This window comes from Carica papaya, chromosome 2, assembly GCF_054855325.1.
Source record: "Carica papaya isolate Zhongbai chromosome 2, ASM5485532v1, whole genome shotgun sequence".
Taxonomy (NCBI): Eukaryota; Viridiplantae; Streptophyta; class Magnoliopsida; order Brassicales; family Caricaceae; genus Carica; species Carica papaya.
The window spans coordinates 32,511,397-32,533,245 of record NC_142310.1 but is presented as its reverse complement, the minus strand read 5'-3'; the positions used below and the strand labels follow the sequence as shown (position 1 = coordinate 32,533,245).

The 21,849-nt window shown below is 36.4% G+C and overlaps 4 protein-coding genes across 9 annotated transcripts; 3 read left to right on the top strand and 1 right to left on the bottom strand.

Moving 5' to 3' along the window:
• Positions 1–3,233: 3,233 nt before the first annotated feature.
• LOC110823810 (NAD(P)-binding Rossmann-fold superfamily protein) lies at positions 3,234–6,890 on the bottom strand. Of its 4 annotated transcripts, none has more exons than XR_002541451.2 (7): positions 6,686–6,890; positions 6,416–6,588; positions 6,101–6,286; positions 5,495–5,657; positions 4,178–4,364; positions 3,595–3,804; positions 3,234–3,529 (listed from the first exon to the last, which is right to left on the bottom strand). XR_002541451.2 is itself a non-coding variant. In XM_022054292.2 (6 exons), the coding sequence occupies exons 1-6, from the start codon at positions 6,801–6,803 to the stop codon at positions 3,660–3,662; spliced, it is 972 nt and encodes a 323-aa protein (XP_021909984.2). In that variant the 5' UTR covers positions 6,804–6,890; the 3' UTR covers positions 3,234–3,659. The 4 variants fall into 4 exon arrangements, 1 of the variants encoding a protein (XP_021909984.2); XR_002541450.2 differs by having other exon boundaries at positions 3,234–3,522; XR_002541452.2 differs by having other exon boundaries at positions 3,234–3,516.
• A 345-nt stretch (positions 6,891–7,235) lies between these two features.
• Positions 7,236–13,003, top strand: LOC110823851 (Mitochondrial import inner membrane translocase subunit Tim17/Tim22/Tim23 family protein). Of its 2 annotated transcripts, none has more exons than XM_022054343.2 (5): positions 7,236–7,542; positions 7,767–8,042; positions 8,525–8,715; positions 8,813–8,885; positions 12,614–13,003. In XM_022054343.2, the coding sequence occupies exons 2-5, from the start codon at positions 7,886–7,888 to the stop codon at positions 12,697–12,699; spliced, it is 507 nt and encodes a 168-aa protein (XP_021910035.1). In that variant the 5' UTR covers positions 7,236–7,542; positions 7,767–7,885; the 3' UTR covers positions 12,700–13,003. The 2 variants fall into 2 exon arrangements, with proteins under 2 accessions (XP_021910035.1, XP_021910034.1); XM_022054342.2 differs by having other exon boundaries at positions 7,237–7,678.
• Positions 13,004–13,292: 289 nt separating this feature from the next.
• On the top strand, positions 13,293–16,557 carry LOC110823899 (O-Glycosyl hydrolases family 17 protein). The gene is made up of 2 exons (XM_022054398.2): positions 13,293–13,769; positions 15,305–16,557. Exons 1-2 carry the CDS (start codon positions 13,429–13,431, stop codon positions 16,419–16,421), a joined length of 1,458 nt encoding a protein of 485 aa, XP_021910090.2. The 5' UTR covers positions 13,293–13,428; the 3' UTR covers positions 16,422–16,557.
• Positions 16,558–17,423: 866 nt separating this feature from the next.
• Positions 17,424–21,654, top strand: TAF15B (TBP-associated factor 15B). 2 transcript variants are annotated; one of them, XR_015817265.1, is made up of 7 exons: positions 17,424–17,787; positions 17,906–18,020; positions 18,179–18,932; positions 19,283–19,433; positions 19,530–19,611; positions 20,437–20,651; positions 20,772–21,654. XR_015817265.1 is itself a non-coding variant. In XM_088214132.1 (6 exons), exons 1-6 carry the CDS (start codon positions 17,526–17,528, stop codon positions 20,546–20,548), a joined length of 1,476 nt encoding a protein of 491 aa, XP_088070258.1. In that variant the 5' UTR covers positions 17,424–17,525; the 3' UTR covers positions 20,549–21,654. The 2 variants fall into 2 exon arrangements, 1 of the variants encoding a protein (XP_088070258.1); XM_088214132.1 differs by having other exon boundaries at positions 20,437–21,654.
• Positions 21,655–21,849: the final 195 nt, after the last annotated feature.

Below are 21,849 nucleotides of genomic sequence, written 5' to 3'. Positions count from 1 at the left end.
GACCTTATCGGAGGCAATTTTTGTAATTTCCTGTGGCAGTGTCGTCTGGCTTTACCCGCAGTTTCTGACCAATCTGCCAGTCCTTTTGCTTCGATTTGGCCATGGAGGTGTTTAAAATCGAATTTCGAGTAAAAAAATTTTTTTTAACCTCTTTTAGGGGTCGGAAGTGGCTCCGGCACGGTGGCGGCGACGATTGACTTCCTTCTCAGCGGCTGGGTCTTCTTCTCTGGCAGGGGGGTCTAGTGGCTAGGGTTAGGGTTTGGTGTGAAGAAGATTATTTATATATGTTCTCTTTTAATCTAAACCGTCTATCGTGTTTGATCTGAATTGTCCTATCACGATTAAATAGGGAGTGAATCTGGATCGTTCATCGCGATTTAATCTGGATCGTCCAATCGCATTTAAATAGGAAGTGGATCTGGATCGTTCATCACGTTTAAATCTGACCGTCCGATCATGTCTAGGGAGGGAATAGATTCGGACTGTCTATGATCGTGGGAACGAATCTGAATCGTTCGATCGCAGACACGCAGATCGCCAGAGTGGCCTCCCGAGTGGCACCGCGTCAGTGTCCTTTGTCACGCGGCGCACTGCGGTTCGTCAGGTCTGCTGACTGGGCGTTCTACATGACACAATTTTCTTAAATTGCGTTTCGATCTCTAGATTTCAAATTTTCTTAAATTGTGTTTCACCCATTTTTTTTCAAAATTATTTTTAATTTCATCATCCATTTAATTTTCTTCATTTTTACATTAATTAATAATTTATAAAATTTAAAATTAAATTTTATACATTAAATAAAAAATTTAAAAATTCAAAAACTATATTTACACACTAATTTTAAACATTTTAAAATTAATTAAGGGTATTACACTTAAAAATCAGTGAAGTCAAAATTTTGTAAAATTCTATCATTAACTAATCTCTCAATTATTTTCATAAAGATATACCCTAGCTTTTTATGCCACAATAATGAATAATTTTTGTTGATTAAATAACGTTTTGAACTAATATTTGAATGTAAGATAACTAAAACTTGTGCAAATTCATAATTCTAACAAATTTATATAAATCTTCACATAAGATATCAGAACCAACTATCATTGAATTAAACACCAAACTTAATTTTTCATAAGTAAAGTAAATTAAATATTTAAAAATATCTAATTTAAATAGAGAAATTAAATTTCTAAAAATCGATTGTACATAAAATGTGTTCTAAAGATCCATTTAATTACTAGTATCTAATAGTAAAAGATAAGTACTCACAACTATCACTTCTAATTTGAGACAATTTTTCATATAGAGAAATTTTTCACTTTTCTTTTGGTTTTTTAGTTATAAGGAATCCCTGCATTGAATTAATAATATGAGTTATAACTCCATAATCAATCTACCAAGTATTAGTAGGAACTTCAGTAATATTTGATTCATAACATACAAAAGAAAGATTTGTACCTTTTTTTTGAATCAAGACTTACGTTTAATTCATTTCTTCCTCACATGACATTTCTTGCTACAAAAGTAGCAATTCAAGATGAATTTTTCATCATTACTCTGGTTATTCTTCCTAGGTCCACTTTGTTTTTTTGGTGGAATGTTCTTTGCTTTTTTGAATTTGTCTTTATTTTTTATAGCTCCATTGATTACGAAAATAGCAAAATTATGTCTATGTTGCTTTAATATCATTTTCTCTTAAAGTTTTAATAAATTTATAAAGCAATTATTATGTCTTAATTTTTGACATGATGAATGAGTTCTAATGAAAAAATATGTAATAAAAAATTTATATGGTTTATAATTTTTTTAGAATTTGTAATTAAATACAAATAAATTACATATATGGCATTCCTATCAATGGATTGGTTAATAATGCAGTGCATTTTCATTGCTTGTAAACTTTTATGTACATATTTTTTGTTCTAAAGAGGGGAAGTGAGAAAATTCTTTTTAATAAAAAATTGCTACTTGAGTAAAGTATAAAAACAAAATAATTGGATGTATGAAATCCAATTTGGTTACTATATAATTATTAAAATATTATTAAATTATGAGTTTACTATTAACTTAATCGTAATTAATATATAATATTTATATTAAATTAAATAATTATGAAATTCGTTCCTTAAATCTCCCTCCTATTTTAATTATCATATTTTGATTATATTTTGTATTTTCATATACTATTGTTTTTAATTTTAATTATTCTTTTAACTTTAGTGAACATCTATTGGCATTCTTTTTGTTGTAAATTAAATTACACAGCAACAACACTTTATTATTATTATGTTAAACAATTAAATTATTTGTGAATTCATTCATTGTAGCTAAGTATCAATATATATATATATATATGTTTAAAAAATAAGGACTTAAAAATTAAAAAAAAAAAAAAGAAATTCCATTAAAATGGTTTATTTAAAATATGAAAACTAAAGCATGACGATAGACAAATCAAGTTCATTTACAACACTGCCTGCAGACTGGATGATTGTTGTTCAAGTCACAGTTGCAACATGGCCTCGCCTGGCTTCCGATCTTACAATCGCTAACACATGCTGTCAAATCCCAATTAAATTATAATCAAAAAATTTGCACAAACAATATTTCCAAACTATCCTCTAAAAATTTAAACTATGTACTTACGCCGGACAATGATAGTTTGATCGGGATTGACATCTTGAGTGTTGATTCCGGATGATAAACGAGTACCCACACCTTCGACTCTGACGTGAAAAACATATATCATAAAAAATAAAACAACAACTAGGGTGATCGAAGACTTCATCTTGCAAGTTTTTTTTTTTTTTTTTTTTTTTTAATGGGTGCTGATAAAGTTTAGTAGGTCTGTTGGTTTAGTTGTGGGTTTATCGATCGTTCTATTTATACAGTACAGAAAATTCTTGCAGAAAAAAAAAAAAAAAAAAAGTAAAATCCTAGCAAATAAAGTTATAAGGAAAAAAATCAACTAAATTAAAAGGAAAATAAAATGTTGATTTTTTCCTTTTTATTTTCCCTAAAATTTTGTTCATCTTTAATTTGTCAGGTTTGGATTTTCTTAAATAAAAGAATATTTTGAATATTTCTTTTAAAAATAATAATATCTTTAAACCTCTCCTTTTTAAAACAAGAATAAACCTTAAAGTGCACATTTTTAGTAAAAATCTCCCGTCCAAATTTTAAAATATTTATAGCATTTATTTATTAAAAATATTGTGAGAACAAAATAAAAATTCATACAACAATGAGTGCTTATTATCACAAGTAAACCATAGATGTCAGATTCATTGGCCTTTTCTTACCTGAGTAAGAAGGCAATTGAAAAATTTCTCATGGATCCAGCAGCTTCAAGACTCTTATCAGCATTTTGAAATTTACAGACAAGATAAATGGTCAGAGAAGGGTTACTTCTATCCAGAATTTTTAAAGATACAAATCCTTGCACTTCCAGGAAGACCGGACTAAGTAGGTTACAGCACCACCACTGTTGTTTCACTGCTTCTACAGGACTACAACCTACAACTATGACCTGCACGTAATGAGATAAAAACTTCTCAAACTACCAAAGGTTGTGAACTCTAACAAGCTTCTTACCTCTAGTCAATCTATAAATTAACGGGGAAGTGAAGAGCTGAGCTACTGAGCCTGACACCGATACTTCAAGAAATAAATCCTTTGCTCCTCAAGCTCTCAACACCATCCTTAATCATTTGCTCCATGGTAATAAATTGTAAACCCAAATCCATCAGTTTCTTAGCTCCAGTCTTGCTCCTCAAAAGTCCAGGTTGAGTATCCTTGGGCAATCTAAAAATAAAGGGATATCAGTATAAACAGTAATTTCTACATAACAGGCTTAAGTTCCGCAAGCTATCGAAGTAATCAATGATCAGGAGCCGATAAAATCAACACATAACAATAGCAATGTGACTACGGAAATGGATATAATACTTCACTAAGAAAGAAAATTTAGTTGTTAAATGGGTAAAACTTAGTATTTCTACTCTCTTGACTCTTGACTCATATACTTCATATATATATACATTTATTGGCAGTCAACTTTTCTCATATGGAAGACATTTTTTTCTCTGCTGCAGATTGAGGCATGTAAAATCCTGGTACTAATAGATGTATCCCAATAATAGCAAGTTATGCAGATTTTAAGAGTCAAACTCGTTACCTGGGCACTTTATATCCAGGGTAGAGTTCGGCAACTTTGGCCAGAAAGTCACCATAATGAGAAATAGCTTCAACACACAAGTGCCTTCCATTTGCTGATGGGTTCTCATATACCAAAATGTGTGCCAAGGCAACATCTTTAAAGTGCACAGATCCCATGAAAAAGTCCTGATATGTTTCAGTGCAGCCTACAAGAAAGAACAGAACACCAAAACTTCATGCTTTCTCAATTTAAAGATTCAAAACTTTGGAATTTCAGTTTTCTCGAACTGTTAATTGCCACTTAGAGAAAGAAAATTCAGAAGAAAAAGGTACGATCTTGCCTGGATAGTCAATAGTATTTCCCTATAATCCAGCAAATGCAGCAAGGGATCAGCCCATACTCACTAAGGCTGAAGATAGATTAAACACAGTTATTACAATTTAATGATGTCATTTCATCTCAATTGCTCCTTATTGGCATTTGTTGCATTCAAGGCCCCTTCTATGTTATGAAATAATAATAATACATGAAAAAAAGAAAAATTGATAAGCCTAATAGGCCAAAGAGAATAAGAAACAAGTGGAACTCTTACAATTGCAAAATCCTTAAAACTACTCAAATTCAAAATTCTCAAAATGCAGACACCAATTAGATGCCTGTTTAAGTAAAACTGTGAAGTCTAAAAAAAGCTGAAAAAGTATGAAACAAAGAGCACTTTAAAGAAGACCAAAATGTTATAGTTGCCATTATTCAGGAGTATTGGGAGGTTTATGTTAGGCATGGCCATGTGAACTATTACTTCGATCCTGGTTGTGCTAAGAATCGATTAACATAGACAATCTACAACAGAGTTGAAAGTGTGAAATGTTGTCATGTGTGAAAATTTTGCATCTTTAATTCTCCGCCTTTTGATAACCATGATGGTTAGTCTGGTATAGAGTTTGTAAATGTATCTTTCTATCATTATATATAGAGATGCTGGATCTCAGAAAGGCAGCAAGAGATTCATCTGGACAATGTTCACTTTTATCCAAGCTTGGAACTAAGAAGATATAAGACCCTAAAGCCTGTAACACTTAATCAGCGTAAAAATGTGAAACAAAGCTATTTTAGAGAAATCAAAATACTACACTTGCCACAAACCTAATTATAATAGTAGAGGATACAAATAACGACATGAACTAGTATCAGTATGAGCTTCAAAAGGTGGTTGTCAAAGTAAGTGATAGGCTTGAGAGAACCTACTTCACATAAAAATATAATTTCAGACAAAATTGCATGCACACTTCAATTAAACACACATTAAAAAATCTGCAAATATGTGAATGACATTACCCTCGAGAAGTCGTAAAAGCATCAACATGCTTGCATTGAGTGTTGGGGGAATAACAGGGCCCATCACAGTACCAGGATTCACCACCACAACATCCAAGCCCGTCTCCTTGGCAAAATCCCAAGCTGCCTTCTCAGCTAGAGTTTTAGAAAGTGGGTACCATAACTAGCAAACCACACAACAAAAAGAGAGACTGATTGAGAGAGTGAGATAACAAGAATAACCCAAGACCATGTATAACAAATAAGAAAAACTAATGCTGCTTTTGCTTCATTTTCCATTCATTTACTAGTCTATTCAAAGTTTTAGTTTCCATATTAATCTCAATATGCATAATTAAAGCATTGTCGATTATGTTCGTAACTTGAATTCACGGCATAACTTTTTCAATCTTTCAAGTTGACTGTTGAATTTCAATGATACACAAAATAGGTTGCTCACGACTCAGACAATAAATGAACTCTAAATTCAAGTAAGATTGACATAATAATTAGAATAGGAATTTACCAGGAATGGAAGGAGAAATGAAACAAACTCAGCATAAGAGTTATGCAAAATGGAAAAGCGTTATTGTAATCTACAATCATTACCCGCTACTTATCACTTACTCCATTTTGCTTGCAGTACTCAACATCAGTCCAACAATCCTCGGCCTTGACCTTATCAGCTGGCCAGCTGGGGCTCGGCGTTATGGCGGATATCGATGAAGTCACCACGACGCGACTAACACCAACTTTCTTCGCTGCCGTGAGTACATTAATAGTTCCTTTAATAGCCGGATCTAGTAGTTCCTTCTGTGTACGCAAATGCACAATATTAACAAGAAAAAAAAGCAACTATTTGAGGCAGAACGGACATAAACGCAGACACTAGATAAAAGAAAAAGAAAATTTAGATATTTGAAGAGGAACGGAGGAACCTACCTGAGGATCCCGTACTTGATCGACGATGCAGGGAGAAGCAAGGTGGAAGACGCCTGCACAACCGTCGATTGCGGCAAAAACGGTGTCGTAGTTGAGGAGATCAATCTGGAAGAGACGGAGACGCGTGTCTGCTCCCTCTAGTTCCTGTAAATGCTTCGTTTCTTTCTCATTCTCTGCAACAGAAAATTTTCACCCAACATAAGAAGAAGAAGAAGAAATTGAGTGAGTGATTTTCAGAGTGGCATCAATGGTGACGAGAAGGAAAGTAACTGAGATCTTTGACTGTGGCGTGAACGGAGTAACCACGGTTAAGAAGGAGATGAACAAGCCAAGAGCCGATACAGCCACTTCCCCCCGTTACACAAACTACCTCTCCCTCTTTTGACATCTCTGATCTGAATCAACTGCTTTCTTCTCTGCACTCTGGTTTCTACCCCTCATCGTTGTTGAGGATGCGAACCGTGAAGTATCCGCACCATGGCTCCTTGCCACGTGGCGAAACATCGTGATATATTTAATGAAAAATATGTTGATATTTAAAAAATTTAGAAAATTAATGCTCGTTAAAATATAAAAAACTATAATCTCTAAAACAAATTTTGGAAATGTTTGATTAACTGTATGTAATCTTTATTTAATATCGGTAGATAAATAATATTATTCATAAAATAAAATAAAATATTAAATTATATAATGATATATGAAATATTTAAGTATTTTAGGTCTTTACTGGAATATATTGACTGACCATAATTGGAAAAAAATTAAGAAGCCAAATGTAAATTTAGAAATTGATAAGAAGAAAAGAGAAAATTAGAGTAAGTCAAATAAAATAATAACTATTTCTTTCTCCTAAAACCCTTCGCCACCGAACCAAAACCCTCTCTCTTCTCCCTCACCATCGGCGGCTCTCAGTAAACACCGCCCTTCTTCCTTTTTTCCAGTTCATTCTTCTTCAAAGAGCACGTCAGCCGCCAGAGCTCTTTCTTGATTCTCCCCCAATTCTTATATCTTTTCCATCAATCCAATCACACACAGCGTCATACACGCGCGTCTTTCTCATTATCTTTCCATTGCCGAGATTGCCCAAGGAGCAACTCCGTCTAGCTCCAATCTTCACCAAACAAGTAATCTTGGGGCCAGCATTTTCCTGAATTGGATTTTTCTTGTTTAGAATTTATTAGTGCGGGGCTGATCAGAATTTTTGGGTTGACGAATGATGGGAATATACTTTATTAGGGCAGTTATTTTCGAGTTTTAGAGGTAGATTCAAAGTCGTATGTTTTAAAACTTCTTTATTTTAAAATATATATTTCATATCATGCTTTTGTTATTGACATTGTTCCTACAGATGCGAGCCGAGTTCAATTACTGCTGAAGTCCAAAACCCTTTAGTTTGATAAACCCGTCATTCACGCTACTGTCGATAGTACGTATTGCCTTTTCACTTGGGAGTTTGGGTTCTTATTAATGGCTTCCGCTAATCCGGGGACTGAAACTACAAATGAATCTTCGAGCTCAAATGAGCCCCGTATTGAACCTTTACGGATGCCATCCATGGAGGAAATTCGAGCCCAAGATATTTGGAACAATTGTGCTGTTCGAAGTGTGGCTAGCGGAGTAATGGGTCAGTTAGCAACCTCCTTTCTTTGTGTTTTCTTGTTTCCTTTTCTTTTATTCATAGTTCTAAATAAGTGGCGTTTGATTTATTCCAACGAAGGAATTTGGTTTTCCTGGTTTCATGTGGTTTTTTGCTGAGGAGAAATGAAAAGAAAAAACTGTTAGTGATTAATGCGTCGGTAAATGACTGTGTAAAGATTAACCGGAAGAGATTTTGGGTTTCTCAGGTAAAGATACAAGATCTGGACCTTTCAACGTTTTGATGTTCACTTTTGGTTCTTAATTAATCATAAGGAAGAACTGTTGGGTGCCAAGAAAAAAAATTCGGCGAAGATAGTATTTCAAGAAAAAGTTTCAGCCAAGATAGCTTCAGCTTAAAATAAGTTTCAATAATTGTTATAAGATGTATGGCTTCACTGATATTGTGGTAACATTCAGGCGTCATGTGATTTTTGGTGATATTTGATTGTTTTGCGGAATTATTTGTAGGAGGTGGGCTGGGACTGTTCATGGGTCTTTTCCTAGGTGCATTGGAGAACCCAATAATGCAAGATGAAATGACTGCTAAGCAGCAATTTATTTACACAGCAAAGCAGATGGGGCGAAGGAGTTGGGGTTCAGCCAAAGCATTCGCTGTTATGGGATTGATTTTCTCAGCCGCTGAGTGTGTTGTTGAGAAGGTGCCATATAGAACCTAGAAAGTGAAGATTGCATTTAGATTAACATCTGAGTAAATGGTTTCTGGTAAAAAACTTACACTTAATTGTTTCTTTTAAGGCAAGAGCAAAGCACGACATGACAAATACTGTTGTTGCGGGGTGTGCAACTGGAGGCGCAATGTCAGCGAAAGGTAATATTTCATTATTTTTTTACTTGAAAAATGTTGATTGCTAGTAGAAAGCTTTTAGAGCATCTGCTTTAAGCTTAAATTTTAGGAATTTTGTTCTAGTTCTTTAGATGGTTGAGTTGTGTGATCTTACTGGTGAAATTCATATTTTCTCTTATCAAATTGTAAATTTGGTTTGTAAGATTTCGCTCCCCTTGCATTTTGGTCCCTCCTAACCTTGCATGCTTAAATTAAGGATTTGTTGTTTTAGTTTTTTTTCAAATTGATCCTCAGTTAACTTTTAGGTTAACTTGGATAGAAATTGACAAAGACATACATGTCACTGACACATCATCCAAAGGCAATGACGTGGCAGCCACCTGATTACTGTCCATCAAAATGATAAACCTTAGCCACAAAATAACTCGACCCAAAAGTTCGACCTGCTTCAAACACTAGGTGCCTATGTGGGTTTGGTATCTTTTTGGGATATTGAGAGAAAGTGGAAGAAAGAGAAGAAAACATTTTTCTTCTGTCTTGTTTGAGGCTTCATGTTTTGGAGAGAGAAATTTGAGGGTTGAATTTTACCCTCCATTACCAATCATTGTGTTGAATTTTATTCAAAACTAAATTTGGGGTCAAAGAGAGAAAATAGAATTGAATTTGAAGTGACAAATTTATTCCTAAATTTTGTTAAAAATATACTGGGGCATGTTAAAATATGCCTGGGTATCTTGAATGCTTGAAAATGCATTGTGGTTTGGTAAACAGTTAGTTATTCGGCTAGCTACCTGGCATGCGCAAAATTCCTCTATTACTCAGAAAAGCTTTCGGTTACTTGGAATGCCCTAAAATGCCTATGGATATTTGGAATGCTCAGAAATGTGTTTGGATACTTAAAATGCCATGCATGCACTGGGTGTCTCATAATGCTCAGATATCCCTCTGGGTACCTAAAAGCTCTTGGGGATACTTAAAAGCTCGAGGACCTAGAACACCTAAAAATGGCTATGAGACCTGAATGCTTAGAAATGCCCTCGATACTTAGAAATGTTGAGAAACACCTCTACTGCCTGAATTGTGTGAAAGCACCACTGATGCATGAAATACTTATAAAGGCTCATAGGTACCATAATGTCCAATAACATGCTCAAGTAATCAAAATGCTCAGGATACTCTCAAGTATTCAAGATGTCTACAAGAATATCTTTATACTTATAATATCCGTAAATGTCTCTGGCTTCCTCAATGAGTAAAAATTTCCCAAGTACCTTGAATACCCATATACATCTTGGGTACTCAGAATGTTCTAAAATGGCTTGAATACCTCGAATGCTCAGAACTTATCTAAGTAATTGGATATATAGAAGCACGACAGAGGTACCCGAAATGCCTAAAAATGCTTCAGATACTTAAAACACTCGGAAACACCTCTGAGTATCTAAAATGCTAAAGAAACTGCTTGGATACTCGAAATGTTCAAAAACATTCCTTTGCACCCAACATTCTCATAAATGTCCTCTTGCACCTGGGTTCTTTTTAAGCATTTTGGATGCCCCAAATTATTGTTAGGCATTTGAGTATTTAAGAGCCTCTTGGGCATCTGAGGGTAATTTTTTGGAATTTTGTGAACTCAGGGCTAATCTTAGCATTTTGGGAACTCAAATGCATCTCTAGACATTTCAGATGCCCTGAGATATTTCTGAACATTTAGGCCCTTGGGGGGAATTTATGGGCGTTTCCAGTATCTTGGAGGTGTTTTGGGCATTTTTACTGGAATTTCTAGGCATTTGACTATCGAGGCCCATTTCTAAGCATTTCGAGTAATGTAGGCATTTTGGATGCTTGGTAACATTTCTATGAATTATGGGAACTCCATTGTTTTTTATCATTATTACTATTACTTGCACTATGGTAAATATCATATCATACCGGTCCATACTGGCAGATATCTGATGTGTTGTTCTAGTAATGATGTGATACTTGGTGGCAAAAGTTCATACCTAGGGATGACAATTCAAGTGAATGCTCCGAACTGCCCAACCCAGAACAAGGGGTTTTTTGCTTGAATTTTGGATACCATTCAGGTTGAGTTTTAGGAATGAAAAATCTGATCTGATCCGACCCGCTTTTTACTATTAAATATATGTATGGGGTACCAAGTATCACATTGAAAATAATATGGTACTTGGTGGTAGAGTTCATACCTAGGGATTACAATTCAACTTGATGCTCCCAAACTGCCTCACCTCGAAAGGGGGTGTTTTGTTTGAATTTTGGGTACGATTCAGGTTTAGTTTTTGCATTGAAAAAGTGTATATATGTATGTTTTACTTTTTGTTGAAAATATATATACCAAAACTACCTTAACATCCATTAAACCTAACATCTTAACACCCTCGCTTCACTCATCACTCTCACCTCTCACACGTCCTTTTCTGGGTCTGTTTATCAGTTTGTTAAAATCACAAGAGCTAAAATAGCTGGTCAGTCCCGTGAAATAGATGCAAACCAAGAGTACACTTTGGTTATTTTGTGATCTTGAGAAATTGTTGAAATTGTTAGGTTTTGTTTTTTAATGTTCTTTTGGTGGGTGCAGTTGGTTAAGGTACTTTAATGTATCTGAATTCTTAAGATGTTTATGGGATTAACAAACACATTGCTAGGCTTGCCTTGTATCCAATGTGTTTCTAAGCATTCTGGGTATCTGAAAGTGTTTATAGGCATCTCGAGTGCCCGGGCTTGGTTATGGGTATTCCAAGTATCCAAAGGTATTTTTGGATATTCTGATTGCCTGGAGCATTTCTAGTTATCTTGGGTACTGATGATCATGGCATCCCTTGGCATTTGGGATATTTGTGTATTCCTGGCATTTTGTCTACATGTGGTTGTTTGTAGGCAATCTGGTTATCCAGGAGTTTTTTGTAGGAAGTTCCAAATACCTAGAGATGTTTCTGTACATTCACAGTACTCGAGAATATTTACGGGTGATCTGGAGGAAGTTCCAAATACCTAGAGATGTTTCTGTACATTCACAGTACTCGAGAATATTTACGGGTGATCTGGACATGCAAGCACTTTTTTCCACTTTCCAGTTATGTGATGTCATTTTTATGCATTTGGCCGTATTAAACATGCTCTAAGAATATCTTTCCATTTAATTTCTCTTCCATTCTTTAATCATTGAAAAAGAGAAGGAAAGTAATTAACATTTCTCTTCTTTTCCACCATACCCTGCCCTCTAACTCTCAATCTTAGCTTATTTTATTATTATTTTTTTTCCCCATTTGACTCTCATTCTTATCTCAAGACACGCGCCTCTATGAGCTATAGATTTTTTTGTTTGTAAACTGAATCATCCATTTTAGAGAATGATTTATTCTAGAAGAGTTGTTGAAATTACAAGAGCTTATATAAAATGCTTCCTCTTGATTCTCTAGCAATAAGTTTGGTGCTAGTTTAGATTCTAATTCTATGAAATAAGTTGAAATACATAAAAATTTGAATATGTTATCTAATTCCGAGGTAAAGTCATGTCCAATTCAACTTTGATGAATCTGAAATTCCTTGCCGGAGGGGAATACTAAATTTGTGGTTATAAAACCAAAGATGCGATTTTGACCCCAAATAGTACCTTTTTTTGCGTAGGATTTGGTTGGAATCATGATACTAGCTAAATGTATTGTGATCTTTTAATAGATTAGTTTGTTGTGCATTATGTTCTCTTACATCTTTTCTTTGTATGTTTCAAGGTGGTCCCAAAGCAGCTTGTGCTGGTTGTGCTGGTTTTGCAGCATTCTCAGTTCTCATTGAGAAATTCTTGGATAGGCATAGTTGAGCAAACATGTATTCTGGTTTCATTTTGTGAAATTAATTTATTTCAAGTTTGGAAGCGGAACCGACAGCTTCATCGGCTAGTTCATCACTATTCTTCCCGGATCTTCTTTGCCCCTTTTTGCAATTTAGTCGATTCGATACAGTCCCCATTTAATAAGTGGGACATGCTATTGAGATAAGAATTTGTATTATCTCCTATTATAAATTTCAGTTTTGATCAATATTATTTGATTAATACATGCTCTCCGATGTTGGACTTCTGGTCAATATATCAATTAATCACTCTTGATTTTGATTTTGGTTGATATCCTTAGAAGTACAAGTTAAATTAGTAATGATGGCTCAAATAATTTTTGCAAATATAGAATATGAATTCATTTGTAGATTTGTACGGAAGCTAACTATGATAAGATATGATATTTTCTTTAGAATTTGAACCATAAATTTGACATTGAATTAATTTTGTTATAATAGAAAATGAACCGTATTATTTTTTAAAATTTAATTTTTATCATAATTATGTTTTCGTAAATAAGTTTTACACAAATTTTGTATTTATTTCAATCTTGGCAAGAGTTGTATTGCATTCATTTTTCATTCCCTCATCAAAACGGCGCGTTTAAGCGCTTGACAAGAATTGCCACCAAAAACATTCTCGCTCGCCATCTCGACTCTGACAGACCCAGACCCAGACCCATTTGCTCCTTTACCTTCACGGTCACTGAATCTGATGCCTCCCAATCTCTCCTCCCTGGTCTTCTTCCTCTTCTTTTTCTTGCTGGGCTCTGGGGCTCGAGCCATTGGTGTGAACTGGGGCACAACGGCGTCGCATCCTCTGCCACCAACCAAGGTCGTGGAGCTCTTGAAAGCCAACAATATCACCAAAGTCAAGCTCTTCGATGCTGACCCACTTGTCCTCCAAGCACTCTCCGGCTCTAACATTGGCGTCACTGTTGGTATCCCGAACTCCATGCTTAAAAGCTTGAACTCTTCCAAGAAAGCTGCAGAGAGCTGGGTACATGATAACGTCACCCGCTACTTCTCAGGTGGCACCAATAGAGTTCGAATCGAGTATGTTCTCGTTATCGTTTCGATGTGTTTGATTAAATGCTGGTTTAAATCTCTAGGTCTGCTCCGTTTTTATGTTGTTCTTGGAGTTGGATTCTTTTTTTTGTTCGAGCTGCAGATTCTCGGGTTTTTCTTCATCTTATTATTCCAAGCCTCTTTTTTTTTTTACCTTTCCAAATTTTTCTGCTTCGAAGAGTGTGTGTTTCCTGAAATTGGAGCTTTGTTTGTCTTTCTATTTATCCAAAAGGTAGAAGGTAAGGACTTCTTAACCTGAGTTTGAATCTGAGATTTTTCAAATGCTCCTGCATTGGAGATTTTACCACTAGACCAAAGAACTTGATAGTCTTTTTTTTCCTCTTGCTTTTAAGGCTTGTTGGTGGTTCAGCTTTACAGTGGAAATGGAATGAATTCTTTTAACTTTTGGTTGATCGAACTTTTAATGTACTTTCTGGGCTCGTTAGTTGCTGAGTTGGACATTTTGCACCAATAAAATCATTCAGTAAATTCAGCTGCCAATTTGGCATTTTGCACTTTCCATAAATGAAAATGATGATGCAACTTCAAAGTATTCTGTTCCTATAAAACTATGGTACTTGAATTTCCAAAATTTTCTGGCTTCTGCTACGCATCTCTCAAGCCACATTATATCATTCCAATATTTCCTTAAGAAGAACATGAGGGAAGGAATCTTTTTTTAGCGCAAATCTAAGTGTTGTCATTTCAGTATTATTGCGTTTATCATAAAAAATGAAAAGGGAAAAGATGAAGCAAGAAAGCATCTTACCTTAAGGAGCAGCCATATGAGACAAAGGGTATTTTGTGAAGATACTTCATGTAGGTTGCAAATCTAAAACTTACAGGCATGAACCATGAGTTATTGGAGATTAGTTTATTTGCAACTTTAGGAGTTTTCTCTTATAATTTAGAAGAACATGATGCAGAAGTTCTTCTTTTCCTACTTCTAATTCGTGGATTTAAGTGTATTTTAGGGTCTTGATGAGCTGGCTTCTTGGCCCTTTGGAGGTTAAACTTCTCTAGCAGAGCTATGATATCATTATGGTCCGGGTTTCCTCTGTTTCCTGATGTGTGCAAGGGTTTCATCGAGTTTCATCCAGCCTCCTTGCCATTTCCTACTGTAATTTGATTTTAGTTACTTGTGGTCCATATTTGAAATAAGCTTGTTCATCACACAAAAATTTTAGTGGAAAGACTATTGCTTTCTACCAAAAGGGAAAATTATATTGCAGAAAATTTAGGACTAGGAGACAACCAAGGACATTTTAGCTTCTGAAGAAATTTCAAAATTAAAGAAGTTGTCGCTCATAAGTGAAGTATTCTTGACAACACGACATTTTAGTATTTAGTAGTAATGGAGCATGACATCTGAAAAGTAAAGTAACTGCAACATATTTACTTAGTAGTTATGTACATGAGTTACATGACTTTGTTGTTTCCTTTTGTGTCATTCCGTTTGGTCAAATTTTATCTATATTATTAAATGTTGCATAATTTTCTATCAACTTTTGAATGATTTACAGGTATATTGCTGTTGGAGATGAGCCATTTCTTCAAAGTTATGGAGACCAGTTCCTCTCCTTTGTTATTGGAGCTGTCATGAATATCCAAATAGCCTTGACCAAAGCAAACTTGCCGGGCGAGGTGAAAGTTGTGGTTCCATGCAGCTTTGACACCTTTATGACAGAATCTGGCCTGCCCTCTAAAGGACAATTTAGGAACGACCTAAACAAAACTATGATCGAACTCCTAACATTTCTCAGCAAGCATCACTCACCTTTATTTGTGACAATATCTCCTTTCCTAAGTTTCCACCAAAACAAGAACATTTCCCTTGATTTTAGTCTCTTCAAAAGAACTGCACGCCCTCATAATGACAGTCGTAGAATATACAGAAACAGCTTTGACTTAAGCTATGATACTTTAGTTGCTGCATTAGCGTCGGTTGGATTTCCAGCAATGGACATTGTTGTGGCAAAAATGGGTTGGCCTACAGATGGAGCACCCAATGCAACTGCAACTCTCGCAGAGACCTTCATGAATGGCTTGATGGATCATCTTCGTAGCAAATCAGGCACACCACTTAGACCTCGGAGACCACCAATAGAGACATACATTTTTAGCCTTTTAGACGAGGATCAAAGAAGCATAGCCACTGGAAATTTCGAGAGACATTGGGGTGTATTCACCTTTGATGGCCAAGCAAAGTACCATTTTAGTTTTGGTCAGGGTTCGAAAAACCTTGTAAATGCACAGAATGTCGAGTACCTTTCTTCCAGATGGTGTGTTGTGAACAATAACATGGATCTATCAAATGCATCCACAAGAGCTCTGGAACTATGTAGTGCAGCTGATTGCACCGCGCTGTCCCCAGGTGGATCCTGTTCCAATATTAGTTGGCCTGGGAATATATCATATGCATTCAACAATTACTACCAACAACATGATCAGAGGGCTGATAGCTGTGATTTTGGAGGGCTTGGTCTGATCACAGCCGTTGATCCATCATCTGGTACTTGCAGGTTTGCTGTTGAACTGCTTACCTCTCATTCTTCTCCGCCGATGCAGTTCTATGTTTTCCACTCAATTATGACGTTGACCCTTAATGTGTTGTTATGCTTACTTATTTCAAGTAGTTGATAGAAATTTAGGACCTCGTGTCTCTGTGATATAATCAGTCCTATTCTTGACGATGTTATTTTTCTTGGTTTCTTCTTGTGCGGATTCCAAATCAAGAAAGAGCGCGAAAAAAAAGTTGAGAATGAAAGGTTTGTTTCGTCTTGTTGTCATTTATTTGGGCCATTTGTGATTTTCTTAGTTATGGCCTAAAAGGAAAGGAACCCAAAATCATCAACTACCTCTCTTTTACTAGTTTCAATCGAACAATGTAATCATGTCGTTGCAAGAGCATGATGGCAATTTAAAGAGGTGGTAAATTTCTTTTAAGTCGATTACGTAAGTTTTAAGAGACTTCTAATGAAAATTTAGCTATTAGTAAATTTTTTATTATTTTTATGCCATTAAAATCTTCAATATAAGATTTTAAGATACTTATCATTCGATATAAATATTAATAGAAATATTTATTTATATTTTTTAAAAATTGTGATTCATACTATAAAATATAATATAATGGTAATTTGTATAAATAATTGAGATATTAAAATTTTTATATTTTTTTAAAAAATTTTAATAAAAATTTATTATTTATATTTTTAGTGAAGATAATATTTTTTTTAAATATTTAATAGACTTAAGTCAATATAAAATTTTAACTGAAAATAAAATAAAAAATTAAATTTTAATTGAAAATACAATTAAAAATTAAACTTCTAATGTGAAGATTAAACATTAGAAACCAATCTGAGAAACCATATCTAAAATGAGAGCTCAAAAATAAAATTAAGATAATTCTTGTTTGACCAAAAAAAAAAATTGACCCTGCATACGGTGCAACACGCTCATAAGGATGATCAGGTGTAAGAGTCTGATGAGACAAGGTGGCCGTCGGATCAACAAGTACATCAAGGGACATTAAGATAACTTTTCAACAACAGTAACAGAGCTTTGTTTGGGTAGGTCGGTAATATTCGCTGTCCGAGTCAGCAAAGATTTTATAACACACCTCCATACACGCGGAGCAAATCTTCAATTATATACCCTAAAATTGAATACCCTAATCTCTCTCTCTCCAGCTCTCGCTCTCGATCTCCAACAAAAAGGCTTTAAACCAGACCCTAGATCATGGCTGGGGTATACGGTGGTCAGGATGGCGGCGATGGTACCGCTCCATCCTACGGTGATGGCGGATATGGTGGACCCGGTGGTTACGGTGGTGGTGGGGGATATGGAGGAGGCGGCGGTGGAGGAGGATATGATGGTGGCGGTGGCGGTGGCTATGGAGGACGAGGTGATGGTGGTTATGGTGGAGGCGGTGGTGGTCGTAGTGGAGGTCACGGTGGTCGTGGCGGCGGATATGGAGGAGGTGGTGGCAGAGGAAATCGAGGTATGTAAAATAAATCTACGGATAAATCTGTCTGGAATTCGTCTCTTTGCGTAGGTTACTGGCTCAAGTTTATCTATTTTTGGTTCGTTACTGACTATTATTTTATTCCGATCGACAGGAGGTGGAGGAGGATACCAAGGAGGGGACCGCGGTGGCCGAGGAGGTGGTGGTAGAGGTGGTGGCCGGGGAGGTGGAAGCGGCAGGGACGGTGACTGGCTTTGCCCTAACCCTAGGTATTTTTTTTTTCCTTCTCGACAATCTACTAAATCACCATGCTTTTTCCTAGAAGAATTTTTTTTTTGAGTGTTTTAATATTCGTTATACACGACCCTTTTTATTTTTTGGTTGACGAACGTATGAATTCTTGTAATTGAAACTGCTATATGTGTAGCTGTGGGAATTTGAACTTTGCCAGAAGAGTTGAGTGTAACAAATGTGGTGCACCCTCTCCTGCGGGTGCTGGTGATCGTAGTAGCAACATGGGTGGTAGTGGTGGTGGTGGTGGTTATAACAGGGGTGGAAGCGGTGGTGGTTATGGTGGTAATCGTGGTGGTAGGGGTGATGGTGGTAGGAATAATAACTATGACAGTGGAAGAGGTGATGGTGGTAGGAGCAACAACTATGATGGTGGCCGATATGATGGGAGGAGTGGAGGCAATAGAGATAGTTCATATGGTGGTAATCAAGGAAGGGATGATGGTGGTTATGGCCAGGTTCCTCCACCTGTCATCCCATCTTATGGCGGTTCTGGGGGAAACTATCCACCACCACCTAATGCTTATGGTGGGAATGAAAATTATGGAATGGAAGCAGTTCCTCCACCAGTAAGCTATACTGGTGGCCCAACATCATATCCCCCATCTTATGGGGGTCCTGCGGGGGGCTATGGTGGCGATGGCCCAGGTGATGCAAGGAGCGGTGGTAGAGGTGGCCCTCCTGGTGGGTTCGATGGTGGGTATGGCGCTGGTGGTCCACGACATCAGGGAGGTGGTTATGGTGGAGCTTCTGTTGATCCCCCTGTTAAAGTCAAGCAGTGCGATGAGAATTGTGATGATTCTTGCGACAATTCAAGAATATACATCTCAAATCTGCCTCCAGATGTTACTACTGAAGAGCTGAGGGAACTTTTTGGTGGAATTGGACAAGTAACATCCGAATCTTTTATTTCTGTTTCTTGCTTGTGTTTTATTTATTCAAATAGAGAAGCAGAAGCTTTTAATTACTGTAACTTTCTTCCTGTTGGAATTATGTGGTAGACTATTGGTTGTTTCCTGTTCACTCTATATATCCTTCATATTGATTATTATTGACAATGAAATCCGTCTTACCTCTAGTGACTAACAAGAGGTTAAGACTGCCCAATTTTTACAGATTGGGTGTGACTTTTTCTGAAAACTTATGTGAAGGCAGATTTCAATTGCCAGTGAATGTTCTGTATTTTGCATGTGCTTTTGTTTCTCCCCACAAAATACCAACTTTGTACTTGTTTATATAGGTTGGAAGAATCAAGCAGAAGCGTGGCTATAAGGATCAGTGGCCATGGAATATTAAAATATACACCGATGAGAAGGGAAATAATAAAGGCGACGCATGCTTGGCTTATGAAGATCCTGGGGCTGCCCACTCTGCGGGTGGCTTTTACAACAGTACTTTCTTGGAACCTTTATTTTATTTTATTTTATTTGGTACGGTATCTTCAGAATTCCTCAAGATACTTATGGGTGGACCTTTTTTTTCCCTAGATTATGATATGAGGGGTTATAAAATCAATGTTACAATGGCAGAGAAGTCTGCGCCAAGGGCTCCGCCAGCATATGACCACAGGTTGCTTCTCTATCCATGGCAGGACATCATTTGGATTGCTGCTTTTTGTTTAAGCTTGTTGCGTTTTTCAGCCATTGTTTTTGCTTATATGTGCTATTTCTTGTGGTTCTACATTTGTTAATTGGGGTGTGCTTTGTTTTGTCGTGTACTAGCTGGATATCTGTGATTATGCTGTGGGAATGTATTTATTCATCTGTTTTACATGTTTTGGAAGTCTTTGCAGAAAGTGTGTGGCTGCTACAGATCACTGGTTTAGTTTCCTTCTTCATGCATGTTGTTTTATCATGTCTAGTTTGCCTTTTTTCCACATCTGGCATACTACAAGCTCTTAAGTCAAGAAAGGCGTCCTGGTTGTATTGTAGGTTGCTTCTCTGGTTTCCCTCTAAATTTTGACCTACTAATAACAGCGTAGTGATATGATGGTCTTGGGATGAGCAAGTTGGTCCCTGTATATGTACACATGTCTGCGTGTAATATAAATATGTAGTTAGGGGCGTTGGTGGAAAAGGGGTTTCTGTGGCATGCTTTCAACCTTCTGGCAAAGGAAGGTTACTCAGAGGATTTGGTCTTGGGTTTGGGTCTCCTCACTTGACATAGATCCAGTAGCAGCATATTGTTGTGAATTATGGGTATGTGATCATGGGACTGCCTTCACATTGTTCTTGTTTTAGTTAGTGTGCACTTATATGGTAAGTTTTTCAATGTAATTAGGATTTGCATTGTTTTTAAGTTCCTGGGTTCTGTGAGTTATTTTCAAATTGCTCTTCTACTATAAGTTCAAGTTCATTAGGTTTTTGCATTGTTGACTAAATTTGCTTGCTACAGAGGTGGTGGCCGTGGAGGCTATGGTGGAGGTGGAGACAGGCGCAGGGATAATTACAGAGATGGAGGCCCAGATAGACATCAACATGGTGGCAATCGCTCACGCCCGTACTGAGAGAGCGCTTCAGCTCTGAGCTTTTTATGTACTAAGATATGTGTCTTGAGGGATTTTAGTTATATTCCATTCACAAGGTTGTTCTTGAACAGGAGACTAAGAGGTAGGTTGTTCACTCACTCTGAGCAATGCCCCTTTTTCTCCTCTTTCACCTTATTCTTCTAGCTTGGAGGGCTCTTACTCAAGGCGTTGGATTGATTTAACTGTCTGAATGTTTTTATAGAGGCAAGTGGATAAACTCCAAATTCCTTGCTGCTAAGGTAGGTTGATATTTTCAGGTGAGTGCTGCTCTTTCAAATTCACCTTTTAAGCTTTGTGGAAATTCAGAGATGGTCCATTATTCTAATGCATTGTGAGCATCATATGCATGTATTGACTAAATGAGTAGGTCGTAGCCTGACAATCTGTTTGTGCATTGCTTGATCTAATTCTTTAATTGGTTAAGAATAGGAGTTCATATCTTGCTGTCTGCGTTCTTAGCATTGTCCTTGCATGTTGGTTGTCTCTGGATTATGAGAAGAAAGCCAATTTCAGTAGGTAGCATCTTAAGCTTGAAATTGTTAAGAAAACCAATTGAGACTGGGATTCCAATGGAATAAGATACATAAAATGTAAGATTGATACTTAGCAAATTGTCTATGGTGGCGTTCTGTTGGTGGGAATGGCATTGTGGGTGGCTTGCTGTAAATCTGGATGATTACTTCTAATAGTTGGAGTATGAGTTCTGCCATGCCGATATGGAGGTAGCAACATCTTACTGGAAAGATGCCTGTTCGGATAGTGAAGTAGACTCTTGTTTTAACTTCTGCATTCTGCACGTCTAAGGGGTCAAAAGAGTTCTTCCAGCCAACTTCAAGACCCGTTGTGGTTACTTTCGTCTTTTTTTATTCTCACTGAATTATTGATTGATGTGAGCAGACCTATCTGAGTGATCTCATTTGCTGCGCATAGGACACGGGGGGGTTTAGTTGGACCTGTATCCGTTTATTTCTTAAACTTGTGTAAGGACCCTGGTTTTCTTTTCTTGGTAGGCATGTATAAACTTTCAGGCTGATAAGAGCGATGTCCATAATACAGTGTGACCTAGGTGAAAGTTAAATTTTGCACGTCAAGTGTATGCAGTCTCTCTCACAGGAATAACCTCAATGTTTTGCCAATTTGATGACTTCAAAAGCATTGTAATGATTTAATCACAACTGAGCATTCGATTTATCCTGAACTTGAAATTTATTTTGAACGACTGTTAATACTGATTAGTTCTTTTCAAAAAAATTGTCGCGATTGGGAGATTATTGGGTTTT